At 42.7% G+C, this 15,076-nt stretch overlaps 1 protein-coding gene across 8 annotated transcripts in view; it reads left to right on the forward strand.

The window, feature by feature from the left end:
• The window catches only part of SLC8A3 (solute carrier family 8 member A3), a 679,282-nt gene that overhangs the window by 569,599 nt on the left and 94,607 nt on the right, over window positions 1-15,076 (forward strand). For 6 of the 8 annotated variants that reach the window (XM_053697699.1, XM_053697703.1, XM_053697701.1 and 3 more), the window contains one exon: window positions 10,189-10,206. The exons of the other annotated variants lie outside the window; for them this stretch is intronic. In XM_053697699.1, the coding sequence (XP_053553674.1) occupies window positions 10,189-10,206 (18 nt within the window). The remainder of the gene's footprint in view (window positions 1-10,188; window positions 10,207-15,076) is intronic. 8 annotated transcript variants of the gene reach the window in all.

The following is a 15,076-nucleotide window of genomic DNA, read 5'->3' on the forward strand; positions in this document are numbered from 1 at the left end:
TTCTACCTCTCTTTCCTTTTGGCTTAAAAGCATCATCCGACTCCACTCCACTAGGGCTGTAGCTTCCACATGGGCCTTCAAGAACGAGGCTTCTGTTGATCAGATATGTAAGGCAGCGACTTGGTCTTCACTGCACACTTTTGCCAAATTTTACAAATTTGATACTTTTGCTTCTTCGGAGGCTATTTTTGGGAGAAAGGTTTTGCAAGCCGTGGTGCCTTCCGTTTAGGTGACCTGATTTGCTCCCTCCCTTCATCCGTGTCCTAAAGCTTTGGTATTGGTTACCACAAGTAAGGATGACGCCGTGGACCAGACACACCAATGTTGGAGAAAACAGAATTTATGCTTACCTGATAAATTACTTTCTCCAATGGTGTGTCCGGTCCACGGCCCGCCCTGGTTTTTTAATCAGGTCCGATGAATTATTTTCTTTAACTACAGTCACCACGACACCCTATGGTTTCTCCTATTTTTTCCTCCTGTCCGTCGGTCGAATGACTGGGGTGGGCGGAGCCTAGGAGGGACTATATGGCCAGCTTTGCTGGGACTCTTTGCCATTTCCTGTTGGGGAAGAGATATTCCCACAAGTAAGGATGACGCCGTGGACCGGACACACCGTTGGAGAAAGTAATTTATCAGGTAAGCATAAATTCTGTTTTTCAAGCACAATCATGTTAATGTTGCTTGGGCGCCTGTTAGCTCTAGTGTCCTTTTATGGCCCTGGCTCTTTGGAGTGTTGGGCTCCTGCAAGGGGTGGTCTCTTCCCTTTGGGTTGGGACTTGCAAGGGCTTCTTGCTCTTGTTATCCGGGTTATTCTGGATTTTTCCTGGGAGGTCTGTTTTTTTATATCAGACGAGGGATTTATGTTCCTGGAAGATTGTTTAATCTAAACATTTGTGGGGCCCAGGCTTCTTGACCTGATCTTCCGGTTTTCAAAGGTTTTACTCTGTGTTTTCTCTTTGTGGATCCCACTGTGGGATGTTACCGGACCTTATGATCTTAGGACTGGCCTGGGGGCCTGGGGGTTCCAGTTTCTGGGGTACTTGGGCTTAGCCCTTGTTCTGGCTGTTCTGTTTTACAACTTGGCCAGATTTACTGAGACCCGGGGCTCATTGGGGCTTGTCTTGTGCCAGACAATATGGTTCCCTTGGGACAGCCAACTAACGTTACCTGTTGGTGGGCTTTCTTGCCTAGCAAACGGAAGGTTTGCAGTTGCTCAGCTGTCACTTTTGCACCTGGTATGTGTGCTAGCACGACAGTGTTTTAAGAGGTTTTTTCGTGTTCATCAGTGACGTGGCCTTGTGTCTTCTCGGTTCTTACTACGACTTCCTGTCTTATGGGCAGGTGTTTATCGACGCTCTACTCTTCAGGGGGCTTGTTGTCCTCCTTACGGAGGTGTAGTTCCTTTTTTAGGTGCTTCTGTGTTCGGGAGTTTGGAACAGATGTTTATCTGGTTAGGGGATTTGTCTGCTCTTTGAGTTGTTCCTTTCCATCTGGGGAGCTGCTGGCTCCGCATTGAGACTTAGTTGGGTGGCCGTGCTAGATCTCCTTGGGTCTAACGCCTGCTCGATTGTCTTTAGGTTGAAGTGGCTGTGTCCATTCTTCCGCCCTTTTGGGGACCGGTTTTGGGGTTCATTTCGGTTCCCTTGCTTTCAGATCTGCCAGAGTGTCCTCTGTCTTGGAGGTTGAGCAATCTCTGACTTGGAGGTTGCGCAGTCTGCTATTTTGTTCGGCCACTCATTTTTTACCGATAGTGTTTTCTCTTTATCTTCATACGGATGGCAATGTGTTACTGGACTCAGATATTTATTTTCTAAGTTTGCTACTTGTAATTTTCTATTTGCTCAGTCTCTGAGTTCTGACGTTTTGAGGACTTTGTCTTCAGAAGTATTTTTTGGTGCTGTTGCACGATGTTTGGGAGATGTTTCTTCTCCTTGATGATGCCCGGTTGCTCCTTGTGGAGTGGGCGTCGTCTCCCCTTGTTCTCGGGGTCCATTCTGGTCTCTGTGGACTTGGCCTTCCTTTGAAGGGGTTTTTTTCTTTTATGGATTTTGCTGTACCTTTTGGGTATCCCTTTGGCTTACCCTTGTCCTCTCCCTTTTGGGGATTTTGGTACTGTACTAGTAAGGGGACCGACTGCTGGGAGATGGTTCTCCTGGAGGAGTGTTGGCTCAGTGAGTCTGCTTGCGGTCTCTACTTAGACTTTCAGACTATCTGCGAGTCAGTGTTCTTGGGGCCTTTTCCTTTTAGTTCTTTTGCCCGGCTTCGACGAAGCGGGTTTTGGTTGGGTTGTGGTTTTTTTCAGGCCTGGTGCCCTCAGAATGGGCCGCCTATTGTACCCTCCCGTTTTTGCATTCAGTGTCCTCTATAGCTTGGGTATTGTTTTCCCAAAAGTAATGAATGCAGCTGTGGACTCTTTCCATTTATGAAGAAAAACTTAAATTATGCTTACCTGATAATTTTCTTTTCTTCAGATGGAAAGAGTCCACAGCTCCCCACCCATATTTTTTCTGTGGGGCATCTCTTATTTTTTATTCTTCTGGCACCTTTTCACCCTGGTATTTCTTCTACTGTTCCTTGTTCCTCGGCAGAATGACTGGGGGATGAGGGAAGTGGGAGGAGTATTTAAGCCTTTGCCTGGGGTGTCTTTGCCTCCTCCTGGTGGCCAGGTTCTTATTTTCCAAAAGTAATGAATTCAGCTGTGGACTCTTTCCATCTGAAGAAAAGAAAATTATCAGTTAAGCATAATTTAAGTTTTTTCTTTTTTTCAGATATTTGTTTGGAAAGGGCTCCAAAGTATATATACATACATATGTGCATATGTCTATACATGTGTATATATGTGTTAATATGTGTATATATATATGAATTTATATACATATATAAACACATAAATACACGTGTATACACATATACAGGTGTACCTAGTTTTATTGTGCTTCACTTTATTGCCATTGCAGATATTGCGTTTTTTACAAATTGAAGGTTTGTGGCAACGCTGCGTCAAGCATGTCTATTGCCATCATTTTCTACACATCTACACATATAAACACACAAATACACTTGTAGACATATGTATGTATATATATATATATATATATATATATATACATCCTATATAATAAAAGGCCAAGTGTGTTTGTCCGAAGCTGTCATGTGCAGTAGAGACAGCACAAGGACAAACACACCTGGCCTTTGAGTCCCTAGCTGATCTGCGGCAGAATGGGCATGAGTGGGGGCGTGAATTGCCATGAAGGGGGCGTGGTCGGCGTGAATTGCCATGAAGGGGGTGTGGCCACGCGATAGAAGGGAGAGAGATAGAGAGGGGGGAGAGAGAGGGGAAGGGAGAGAGAGAGCTCAAAAGAGAGGGGGGAGAGAGAACAGAAGAGGGTGAATAGAGAGAGCAGAAGAGGGGGGATAGAGAGAGGGAGAGAGAGACAGCAAAAGAGGCGGGAGAGAGACAGCAAAAGAGAGGGGGGAGAGAGATAGCAAAAGAGAGAGGGGGAGAGAGACAGCAAAAGAGGGGGGGGGGGGGAGACAGCAAAAAAGAGGGGGGGAGAGACATCAAAAGAGAGAGGGGAAGAGAGACAGCAAAAGAGAGAGGGGAAGAGAGGCAGCAAAAGAGAGGGGGAGAGAGACAGCAAAAGAGAGAAGAGGGAGAGAGACAGCAAAAGAGAGAGGGGGGAGAGAGACAGCAAAAGAGAGGGGGGGGGGAGAGACAGCAAAAGAGAGAGTGGGAGAGAGACAGCAAAAGAGAGGGGGGAGAGAGACAGCAAAAGAGAGAGGGGAAGAGAGACAGCAAAAGAGGGGGGAGAGAGACAGCAAAAGAGGGGGGAGAGAGACAGCAAAAGAGAGAGGGGGAGAGAGACAGCAAAAGAGAGGGGGGAGAGAGACAGCAAAAGAGAGGGGGGAGAGAGACAGCAAAAGAGAGGGGGGAAGAGAGACAGCAAAAGAGAGAGGGGGGAAAGACAGCAAAAGAGAGGGGGGAGAGAGACGGCAAAAGAGAGGGAGGAGTGCGCAAAAGAGAGGGGGGAAGAGAGCGCAAAAGAGCGGGAGAGAGACAGCAAAAGAGAGGGAGGAGAGAGCGCAAAAGAGAGGGGGGAAGAGAGAGCGCAAAAGAGAGGGGGGAAGAGAGGTGTACCTAGTTTTATTGTGCTTCACTTTATTGCCATTGCAGATATTGCGTTTTTTACAAATTGAAGGTTTGTGGCAACGCTGCGTCAAGCATGTCTGTTGCCATCATTTTCTACACATCTACACATATAAACACACAAATACACTTGTAGACATATGTGTGTATATATATATATATATATATATATATATATATACATCCTATATAATAAAAGGCCAAGTGTGTTTGTCCGAAGCTGTCATGTGCAGTAGAGACAGCACAAGGACAAACACACCTGGCCTTTGAGTCCCTAGCTGATCTGCGGCAGAATGGGCATGAGTGGGGGCGTGAATTGCCATGAAGGGGGCGTGGTCGGCGTGAATTGCCATGAAGGGGGCGTGGCCATGCGATAGAAGGGAGAGACAGGAAGAGAGACAGCAAAAGAGAGGGGGGAGAGAGACAGCAAAAGAGAGAGGGGAAGAGAGACAGCAAAAGAGGGGGGAGAGAGACAGCAAAAGAGGGGGGAGAGAGACAGCAAAAGAGAGAGGGGGAGAGAGACAGCAAAAGAGAGGGGGGAGAGAGACAGCAAAAGAGAGGGGGGAGAGAGACAGCAAAAGAGAGGGGGGAGAGAGACGGCAAAAGAGAGGGAGGAGAGAGCGCAAAAGAGAGGGGGAAGAGAGAGCGCAAAAGAGAGGGGGAAGAGAGAGCGCAAAAGAGAGGGGGAAGAGAGAGCGCAAAAGAGTGGGGGAGAGAGAGAGCGCAAAAGAGAGGGGTGGAGAGAGAGCGCAAAAGAGAGGGGGGGAGAGAGCTCAAAAGAGAGGGGAGAGAGAGAGAGCACAAAAGAGAGGGGGAGAGAGAGCGCAAAAGAGAGGGGGGAGAGAGAGCGCAAAAGAGAGGGGAAAGAGGGTGGAGAGAGAGCAAAAGAGATGGGGGGAGAGAGAGCGCAAAAGAGATGGGGGAGAGAGAGAGCGCAAAAGAGAGGGTGAGAGATAGAGCTCATAAGAGGGTGGGGGGGGAGAGAGAGAGCAAAAGAGAGGGGGGACAGAGAGAGTGCAAAAGAGAGGGGGAGAGAGCGCAAAAGAGAGGGGGGAGAGAGCTCAAAAGAGAGGGGGGAGAGAGAAAGCTCAAAAGAGAGGGGAGAGAGAGAGCAAAAGAGAGGGGGAAGAGAGAGAGAGAGAGACCGCTGTACTGCAAAAAATGGCCTGTGTGAACGGGCTTTAGGACTAGTATATATATATATATATATATATATATATATAAACACAACTAGCAAAAAGAAAAAAACTAGCTGAAGGCTCAGAAGATGGTTAGAATTTTTTTAGCAATAAGGTATTTTTTAATTAAGGTGTGTACAATGTTTTTTTAGGCATAATTGCACATTTAATAGACTACAGCACTATATGCGCTGGGTATCCAAAACATTTATTACAATATTCGCTTTATTGTGGTGTTCTGGAACCAAAACCGCAATAGCTCCAAGGTATGCCTGTATACATATGTAAATATACATACATACACATATTTACACATAAATGTATACATACATTATAGCCCTTTCTATTCAAATATCTTGTCATTTACTATCTACCTTTTAACCCTTATAACTTTTTGTTTTAATATTTATGTGAATCATTTTTATTAGATAGTGTATATATGAGTGCAACACTTTATTTGAATGTATTTATGATGTGTTTAGTGCAACTTTAATTTAAGGCCTAACCATTTACGGGAGGGCTTCAGTCACACTTACCAGACATGCGCAAATTAAGTTTGCGCCCAAGCGGTTGCGTTTATTTTCAACTTTTAATACGCGTGCAAGTGAGAGCGGGTGTAATATTTAATTTTTCTTCATAAATGGAAAGAGTCCACAGCTGCATTCATTACTTTTGGGAATTTAGAACCTAGCCACCAGGAGGAGGCAAAGACATCCCAGCCAAAGGCTTAAATACTCCTCCCACTTCCCTCATCCCCCAGTCATTCTTTGCCTTTCGTCCCAGGAGGTTGGCAGAGAAGTGTCAGAAGTTTTCAATAGTCTCTTATGGAGGGTAGTACTCTTCGGCATGGGACTGGAGTTTTAAGTAGTGCTGTCAGCCTCTCAGTGAGAGCATGGGTGAAAGTTAGAGTCTGGAGATGCAGGGAGAGTCTTTCTGCAAAACCATCCCAACACTGGAAGTTGCTGAAGGATCCCACTCTTAATGGGTCTGGGGATTCTCAGTCTTACTTGACTGGCTTGCATACATAGACATAAGGGGATGAAGTCATCTTCTTATAGTATTTGTGTATCCTTTTCCAGTTCTGAGCTTGGAAGTCTCGGACCCCTGTTGGGCTGGTCCAGCGGGTCTGTCCGTTCTTCCTGGGCGATAACCTACGGGTTGCCTTATCTTTTATTTTCATCCAGTGAGGATGATTTTTATTTGGTTTAAAGCTCATGTTGTGGTGTGATGTTTCCTTCGGGAACTTTCCTCTCTGGAATTGATACTCGCGATTTTGTGGTCGCTCTGTTTACAAAAGTCTGTCTGACTGTTCTTTATCCCTCCATCATCGGGGGAGACTCTATGTGGCCTTGACAGTGCTGGGGCCCTTGGTTTCAGGCTGGTTCTGACTGGGTACAAATCCTTCTGTCTTTGAGGCCTAGTTCAGACACATGGCACCTTTTTATGTCTGGTGAGGGCACCTAGTGATCACAATATGATTGTGTGATTGTCTTGTTTTACAAGCTTAAACTAGCATCCTGAGAGGACTTGAGGGTCCGTGGTTGCTTAGGGGCATGGGGGATTGGTTCAGTCCTCATTCGCCTTTCAATCTAGTGGGCCGGGACTCCGTTGAGATCCGCAGCGACATGCTAAGTCATTTCCAAATTTTTCAGGAACTAGAGTGTTCCTTCCCGTTGTGGGTTGGAAGTTTGCAGGATTTACGTCCTTCATGCCACCATTCTTATGGTTTTGCCTTTCATGGTCTCTTTGGAAGTGTCCTTTTAGGACTTATTCCTTTTAGAGGTTCCGTTCCTTTGGGTCGAGACTTTCTGGACTTCGTCCGGTTTTTGTGGTGGCTTTGGCCGCTTAATTAGGAAGTGAAGGCCGTGAGGCTCTGTCTTCCTTCGGGAGTTAGTTGTCTCCATATCATGGGCGATAGGAGGTGTTGTCTCTTTTTCCAAGCCTTTTGCTTAGGGGATGTTTTTCTTCCAGGGTTCGGGATGCTTCGCATTCTTCTCCTTTGGGTGTGGTCCTCTGGAACATTAATCTGAAAGGATTATGGAGACTTTCTTCTATTTGTTCAGGTGAGCCTGTTCTCGTTTTCATTTCCCTTAGTGCTGCCCTTGGGACCTTTGGACTCTAGAGAAATTGTGTGACTTTGTCATGGCCTAGTACCTTGCTGGGGGGTGTTGACCTCCAGCTAAGGGTGTTCTCTTCCCTTTGGGCTGGGAATTACGAGTGAGTCCTGTACCCGTTCTCTGGGATTTTCCTGTTCTCATCCCCTGTTAGGTCAGATTGCTTCAGATGGGGTATCTTGTGTTCCCTGAGGGTGTCGTTCGTTGTTAGACAATTTTGGGTCCTGGGTCTGGAGTTCTTGTTTTGGATACTTCTTGGATGTCTGGAGACTTATGATCCGGTGGACTGGTTCGGGATGACCCAGTTTTTTTCAGGGACCCTATGTTGCGACATATGGGCTAGCTCATTGGGCTTGCAAGCAGGTAGGCCAAAATTCCCATCCACCTTCGGGTACTGGTTATAAACTTTAAGGCCTGACTTGTCCTTCGGACGGAGTGTGCTCCTCTATGGGAAGTTTTTTTCTCTGTTGGGTCAACAGTGGTGTCTGGATGATTTTTCATTCAGTCCGTGTTTTGATCATTCTATGGCTTCATGTCTTGTGGACATGTACGCTGTTCTTATCTGTGCCCTTTTGGGGGGATAGTTTATCTTCCTTATCAAATGGGGTTTCCTCTCTCTGGAGGGTCCTTGTCCTGCTCTGTGTGTAGGAGGTTGGTTCAGGTGGCTTATTTGTGTAAGGGGCAACATCTGCAGCTCTGTGTGCTCTGTTCCACCTGTTGGAAATTGATCTCTCTACGGAGAGACTGTCTAAGATAGTTGTGACAGGTCTTCGTATGGATCTATTGCACTTTTCTCTGTTCCAGGTCCTAGGGGTTTCTCCTTGGAAGTGCCTTATTTTGGAGGAGCGGATTGGGTTGGCACCCGAGCTCTGTTGGGGTGGGTGAGTCCCCCCTTCTTTTCTTCCATTCCCTGGGGGCTTGTGGTTGGGGTCTTCTGTCCCCCTATCTATCAGACATTTTTGTCGCTTGGGCTGGTCTGGTGTTGGAACAGGATCTGAGATCTGTTGCTCTGCTATTTAGTCCTCGGAGCATTCGAGGTACAGTAAGCCTTTTGAGGTTTCTCTTTTCTCCACATTCAAGATTTGTGGGAAGGACTGGCGGCTCTTAGATAGCCTGTAACGTTATCGCCGGTTAGTGGATACTTAGCAATCTGAAGGATCCTATCTTCAGCTGCTTTCTACTTGCCCTGCAAGTATTTAAGTTTCAGAGTCATTTTTAGATGACTGCAGCGTGCAGTGTTTTTGCTTCAGGTGTTGTTCGTCAGACCTATCTGAGCTTGCTGCACAAAGTTTTGTTCTGAATATTTCGGTATTCTGAGATACCTTTTTGCGACTTGGGGACCTTCGTCTTCAGTTGCTTTCTAGAGTGCGGTTGCACTGTATTAGGGGAAGATCCTCTCTCTGTTTCAGACTCCCGGCCTTATCCCGTGGTTTCTGTATTTCTGGGGTCTGGGCGTTGCCTCCCCTTGTTTCTATGAGACTGGTTGGGTCTATGTTAGCCTGACCCGGTTTCTCTGGTTTTTGCTCTGTGTTTTTATTTAGGACTCGTTGTGCCCCTTTTAGGATTTTTTTCTGGAGTTCCTTATGCAAGCTGGAAGCTAGCTCAGCATACTAATGCACTGTGGCTACTATGCACTGTAGCAAACCGAGGGTTTGCAAGTTCGATCTCCAGCGAGTTCTACTCAGCCTTTCCTCCTTTCGAGGTTGATAAAATGAGCAGTGCCTTGAGTCCCTTAAGGGGGATTAGCCGCGCTTTACAAGTACAATCATGTTTTCTCCGTACCTTTTCTTCTTTGTGGAAGAATACGGTAGTCTGTTCACTTTCTTTAGAAGGGGTGTGTTGTTTGGATACTGACTGCTGGGGACAGTGTCTCTTGGAGGCTGTTGACTCAGTCGAGTCTAGTTCCTGCGGTCTCTAGCAAGGCTGTGGACTATCTGCGGGTCAGTGTCCTTGGGCCTTTTCCTTTCTTTCAAAGTTGTTCTCGGCTTCGGACGAAGCGGGATTTTCTTAGGTAGGGGTTTTCAGGCTAGGTGCCCTCAGAATGGGCCGCCTCTTGTACCCTCCCGTTTTTGCATTCACTGTCCTCTATAGCTTGGGTATTGTTTTCCCAAAAGTAATTAATGCAGCTGTGGACTCTTTCCATTTATAAAGAAACACTTAACTTATGCTTACCTGATCATTTTCTTTTCTTCAGATGGAAAGAGTCCACAGCTCCCGTATTTTTTCTGGGGGGCGTCTGTTATTTCTGTTCTTCTGGCACCTTTTCACCCTGATGTTTCTTCTACTGTTCCTTGTTCCTCTGCAGATTCACTGGTGGATGAGGGAAGTGGGAGGAGTATTTAAGCCTTTGGCTGGGGTGTCTTTGCCTCCTCCTGGTGGCCAGGTTCTAAATTCCCAAAAGTAATGAATGCAGCTGTGGACTCTTTCCATCTGAAGAAAAGAAAATTATCAGGTAAGCATAATTTAAGTTATTGCACATGCATAATGTTAGCACTCAACTTGTAATGTAGCCCTTGCATGGGCTGAGCTTTGTGCTGTTATGCTATTTAATCATTGCTGTGTGTTGCTGTTCACATGCCTGTTCTTTTATACATTGTCAACTCACCTCATTACTTATAATCATTTGTATTCATTATTTTAGTTTCATTCAGATTTGCATTTTAATTTTTATTTCTCTCTTCCCCCACTTTCCATCTCTCTTGTTCTCCCTCCCTCCTATCTCTCTTTATCTGGCTCATTTATATAGCCCTGCTGTTGAATCAAGGTAAGGCTGTTTTTCTCTGATTTTATACAGCTTCATTTTGCATTGCTATTTATGTGCTAAATCGATTAATACTGTTTTTTTTTTCCCTTTTGTGTGGCAACATGTCAAATCTCTTCAGAATGTTGCATACCAAACTGAATAACTATATATTTATTTGCATGCCATAATACAACTTATACATGTAACATAAATGTAGTTTTGTATAATTTTTAAATACTTTACATAGTACAATCAGAAAGATAGTACAGTACAGTAATCAGAAAGGTAATATTTGTTGTTTTAAATAAATACAGACTATTATTTACATTTTAGAACACAAAAAAAACCAAAACAATGTCACAGGCAGGGCAAAATAGTCATTTTTGATGATTTTTTTTTTTTAAATTTTAAGAATTTACACATAGGTGACAAGCTTCTGACTTATCGCTTGAGTAGCGAAGTCTTGATAGATATTTCTATCCATTATTGGTATAACCATCATCTCTAACCATCTGCTAACATTGGATGGGCCACAAGCTCAACATACTTTGAGCTGAGTCCAGATCCATCCCAAATTAACAAAAAAATATACCCCTGTAGCATCTCCACAGCCACCTTAATATTGACATAAAAATATCATATACTTAACTTAAAACTGTTTCACTGATCTATACTATAATCGCATTTGTAGCGCATCCGTCGCCGTCGGCAGTTGCGCACGCATCCTCAAAGGAATGTTGGCAGCGAAGGTGGATACTTTTACCACCCTGCCATTTTCGGAATCCACCGGGATGCAGCGAAGGCAAACAGAGCATTACAAAAAAAAAAGAACGCCCGCAATAAGTATTAAAAAAAACCTAAGCGCCCACAATAAGTATTTCAAAAAATAAACCAACCGCCCGCACGAAGTACTAAGAAAAAAATAAACTAACCGCCCGCACAAAGCGGTTAGTTTATTTGAATTCCTTTTGGCGGAAATTTTCAAAAATCAGCCAATAGGATGAGAGCTATTGAAATCTTATTGGCTGATTTGAACAGCCAATAGGATTTCAGTGGCTCTAATCCTATTGGCTGTTTTGAAAAATTCAGCAGCCAATAGAATGAGGGCTACTGAAATCTTTTTGGCTGATTTGAACATTTTGGGGGGGATTTTTTCTTTTTATAGGGGTATTAGTTTAGGTTTAATTTTATTATTTTGGATAGCTTTGTTAATTTTTTTCTGTATTTTTACTTTTGTATTTTTTGTAGCTTGGGGGTTTTATTTTTAAAACACAGACTGCCCTCTGGGCAGGCTTATCAACTAGTCATCTATAAGCCATTACAAGGCAAACGCAAAATGGAACAATATGCAGATAAGTAATGGTACACACCCTGCAGTATGTAAATAGATAATGGTACACACCCTGCAATATGATAATGGTACACACCCTGCTGTATGTAAATAGATAATGGTACACACCCAGCAATATGTAAATAGATAAAGGTACGCACCCTGTAATATGTAAATAGATAACGGTACACACACTGCTGTATGTAAATAGATAATGGTACACACCCTGCAATATGTAAATAGATAATGACACACACCTTGCTGTTTGTAAATAGATAATGACACACACCCTGCTGTTTGTAAATAGATAATGGTACACACCCTACAATATGTAAAAATATAATGTTACAAACTCTGCAATATGTAAATAGATAATGGTACACACCCTGCAATATGTAAATAGATAATGACACACACCACTGTAGTTTGTAAATAGATAATGATACACACCCTGCAATATGTAAATTGGTAATGGTACACACTCTGCAATATGTAAATTGATAATGGTACACACTCTGCAATATGTAAATAGATAATGGTACACACCCTGCAATATGTTAATAGATAATGGTACACACCCTGCAATATGTAAAAAATAATGATACACACCCTGCAATATGTAAATAGATAATGGCACACACCCTGCAGTATATAAATAGATAATGGGCCTCATCAGTAAGGTGCAGCCATATCCCTCTAGGAACACTGAGCAACAGGTCCACATCTGGTCTGGTTTTACCACATCACCCTAAGAGAAACTTCCCTCAGGGTCATAGTTTGCATAAATAAAAACATAAGTATATGGCTGCATCTCACTGACGAGGCCCAAAATAGGACGAAACGTAGGTCTGGGGTTTTGCTGTTTATCTCGTTCAGAGAGGGATTGCCTGGTATTTTCGGACTGGACTGCACTGTTTAGTCAGGATCAGACTGATATATTACAGGAAAGTTCTTCTCTGTTAAAGGCACATGTTGAGCAAAACAAGCTATTATGCTAATGTTCGTTCCCAGGTTAAGTGCTTTTCTCTTTTTGTGTAAGGTAATGGCACACACCTTTACAATATGCAGACAGATAATGACACACGCCTTTACAATATGCAGATAAATAATGGCACACACCTTTACAATATGCAGACAGATAATGACACACACCTTTACAATATGCAGACAGATAATGACAACACCTTTACAATATGCAGATAGATAATGGCACATACCTTTACAATATGCACACACCTTTACAATATGCAGACAGATAATGACACACACCTTTACAATATGCAGATAGATAATGGCACACACATTTACAATATGAAGATAGATAATTGCACACGCCTTTACAATATGCAGACAGATAATGACACATACCTTTACAATATGCAGACAGATAATGACACATACCTTTACAATATGCAGATAGATAATGGCACACACCTTTACAATATGCAGATAGATAATTGCACACGCCTTTACTTCTAGATTGTAAGTTCCCACGGGAATAGGGCCCTCGATTCCTTCTGTATGTGTTTGTAAATTCTGTCCTGTCTCTTAGTCTTAGAAGTTTTATACCATTGTTTTATTTAAATGATCTGTATCCATGGACAGCGCTGCAGAATATGATGGTGCTTCATAACTAAAGTATAATAATAATAATAATATGCAGATAGATAATGGCACACACCTTTACAATATGCAGACAGATAATGGCACAAACCTTTACAATATGCAGACAGATAATGGCACACACCTTTATAATATGCACATAGATAATGGCACACACCTTTACAATATGCAGACAAATAATGGAACACACCTTTACAATATGCAGACAGATAATGGCACACACCTTTATAATATGCACATAGATAATGGCACACACCTTTACAATATGCAGACAAATAATGGAACACACCTTTACAATATGCAGACAGATAATGACACACACCTTTACAATATGCAGACAGATAATGACAACACCTTTACAATATGCAGATAGATAATGGCACATACCTTTACAATATGCAGATAGATAATTGCACACACCTTTACAATATGCAGACAGATAATGGCACACACCTTTACAATATGCAGACAGATAATGACACACACCTTTACAATATGCAGATAGATAATGGCACACACCTTTACAATATGCAGATAGATAATGGAAACCTCTTTACAATATGCAGATAGATAATTGCACACGCCTTTACAATATGCACTAGAATTGCTTGTGCAATGATAAATGCTGACAGCGTATGCTTTTATCGATGTCAAGCGGACATGATTCGCTATAGCGAATCATGTCCACTCGACATTTAATAAATTTACCAGTTGGTTGGCACTGGTGATATTAATTGTTTTAAGCCAGCCAGTTAACCATTAAGAGCTAAGATTACAAGTGGCGCGCTATGAACCGCCGGAAGTAATCTTTTTTGCCAGCTCGTGTTAGGGCACGTATTACAAGTTGAAAGTAAAACTTTTGCGTGCTAGCGAAACCCGATTCACACTAACTTTAGGACCTCGGATATTGTGCCCATGCTAACTTATTCTCTCGATAGACTTCAATGGAGATTGCAGGAATTGTTAATATTTCACGTACCAATGATCTTCACATACAGGAAAATGTAATTTTTAATTTAAATAATTATTTCTATATATATCTTTATATACACCTATACCTATATTTATATATATTCCTATAAAAATGCAAGTATAGATATATATTTGACATTAACATTATCAGATATATAGAGAAATATATATTTAATAATAAAAATTTCATGTTTCCTATGTGAAGAACATTGGAATGTAAAATTTGCATAACACGCTTGGGGTTTCACGATTTAGGTCTAGCATGGCGTTGGGTTAGCGCACACGAAGAATTAGTTATCTTAAGAGAGTTGTTTAAAATTGTATGCTCTATCTGAATTATGAAAGAAATATTTTGGGTTTATGTCCCTTTAAAGGTATAGGAAGGTCTTAATTGAAATGTGGATGGGTGCATTTCAATTTTAAATATGTTCCAGTATCAAACTTAGAGAGCTGGGGTGGTAAGTATTGTGTCTGTGAAGACTTAATTTGTGTCATACAAGCCATTGTGTTTGAGTATTTGAATACTCTCGCTCCGGCCCTTGCAGCATATGTGCGTATGTCGCTGAAAAAACAGTAATACTTTTTACTAGAAGTATATTGCAAAGATGCTTCTGTTTTTAATTGAAATACACCTCGCACATTTCACTTTTGACCTTTTTATCCTTTTAAGACATTTACTATAAACCATATAAAATTAAAAGGTATTAAACAATCTTATATAGTTGACTCTCAGTCCAAAATGTCCAAATCAACCTGGTGCTGCTTCTAAATGGCGGTGGTCACAACAAATTAACTGGAAAAAACAACAACAAGGGACCACAGTTAATGTGATAACGCTATCAAACTCAGTAAACAATTTCAACTCACAAAGATGAAACAATACTTGCTGTAAACTTCGCAGCCGTCCAGCTGGCTAATCCTCCACAGATGTTGGCAATGCACTCCCTGTTTTCCATCTTTAGAGAG

The sequence above is a fragment of the Bombina bombina genome, chromosome 1 (assembly GCF_027579735.1).
Source record: "Bombina bombina isolate aBomBom1 chromosome 1, aBomBom1.pri, whole genome shotgun sequence".
Classification (NCBI taxonomy): Eukaryota; Metazoa; Chordata; class Amphibia; order Anura; family Bombinatoridae; genus Bombina; species Bombina bombina.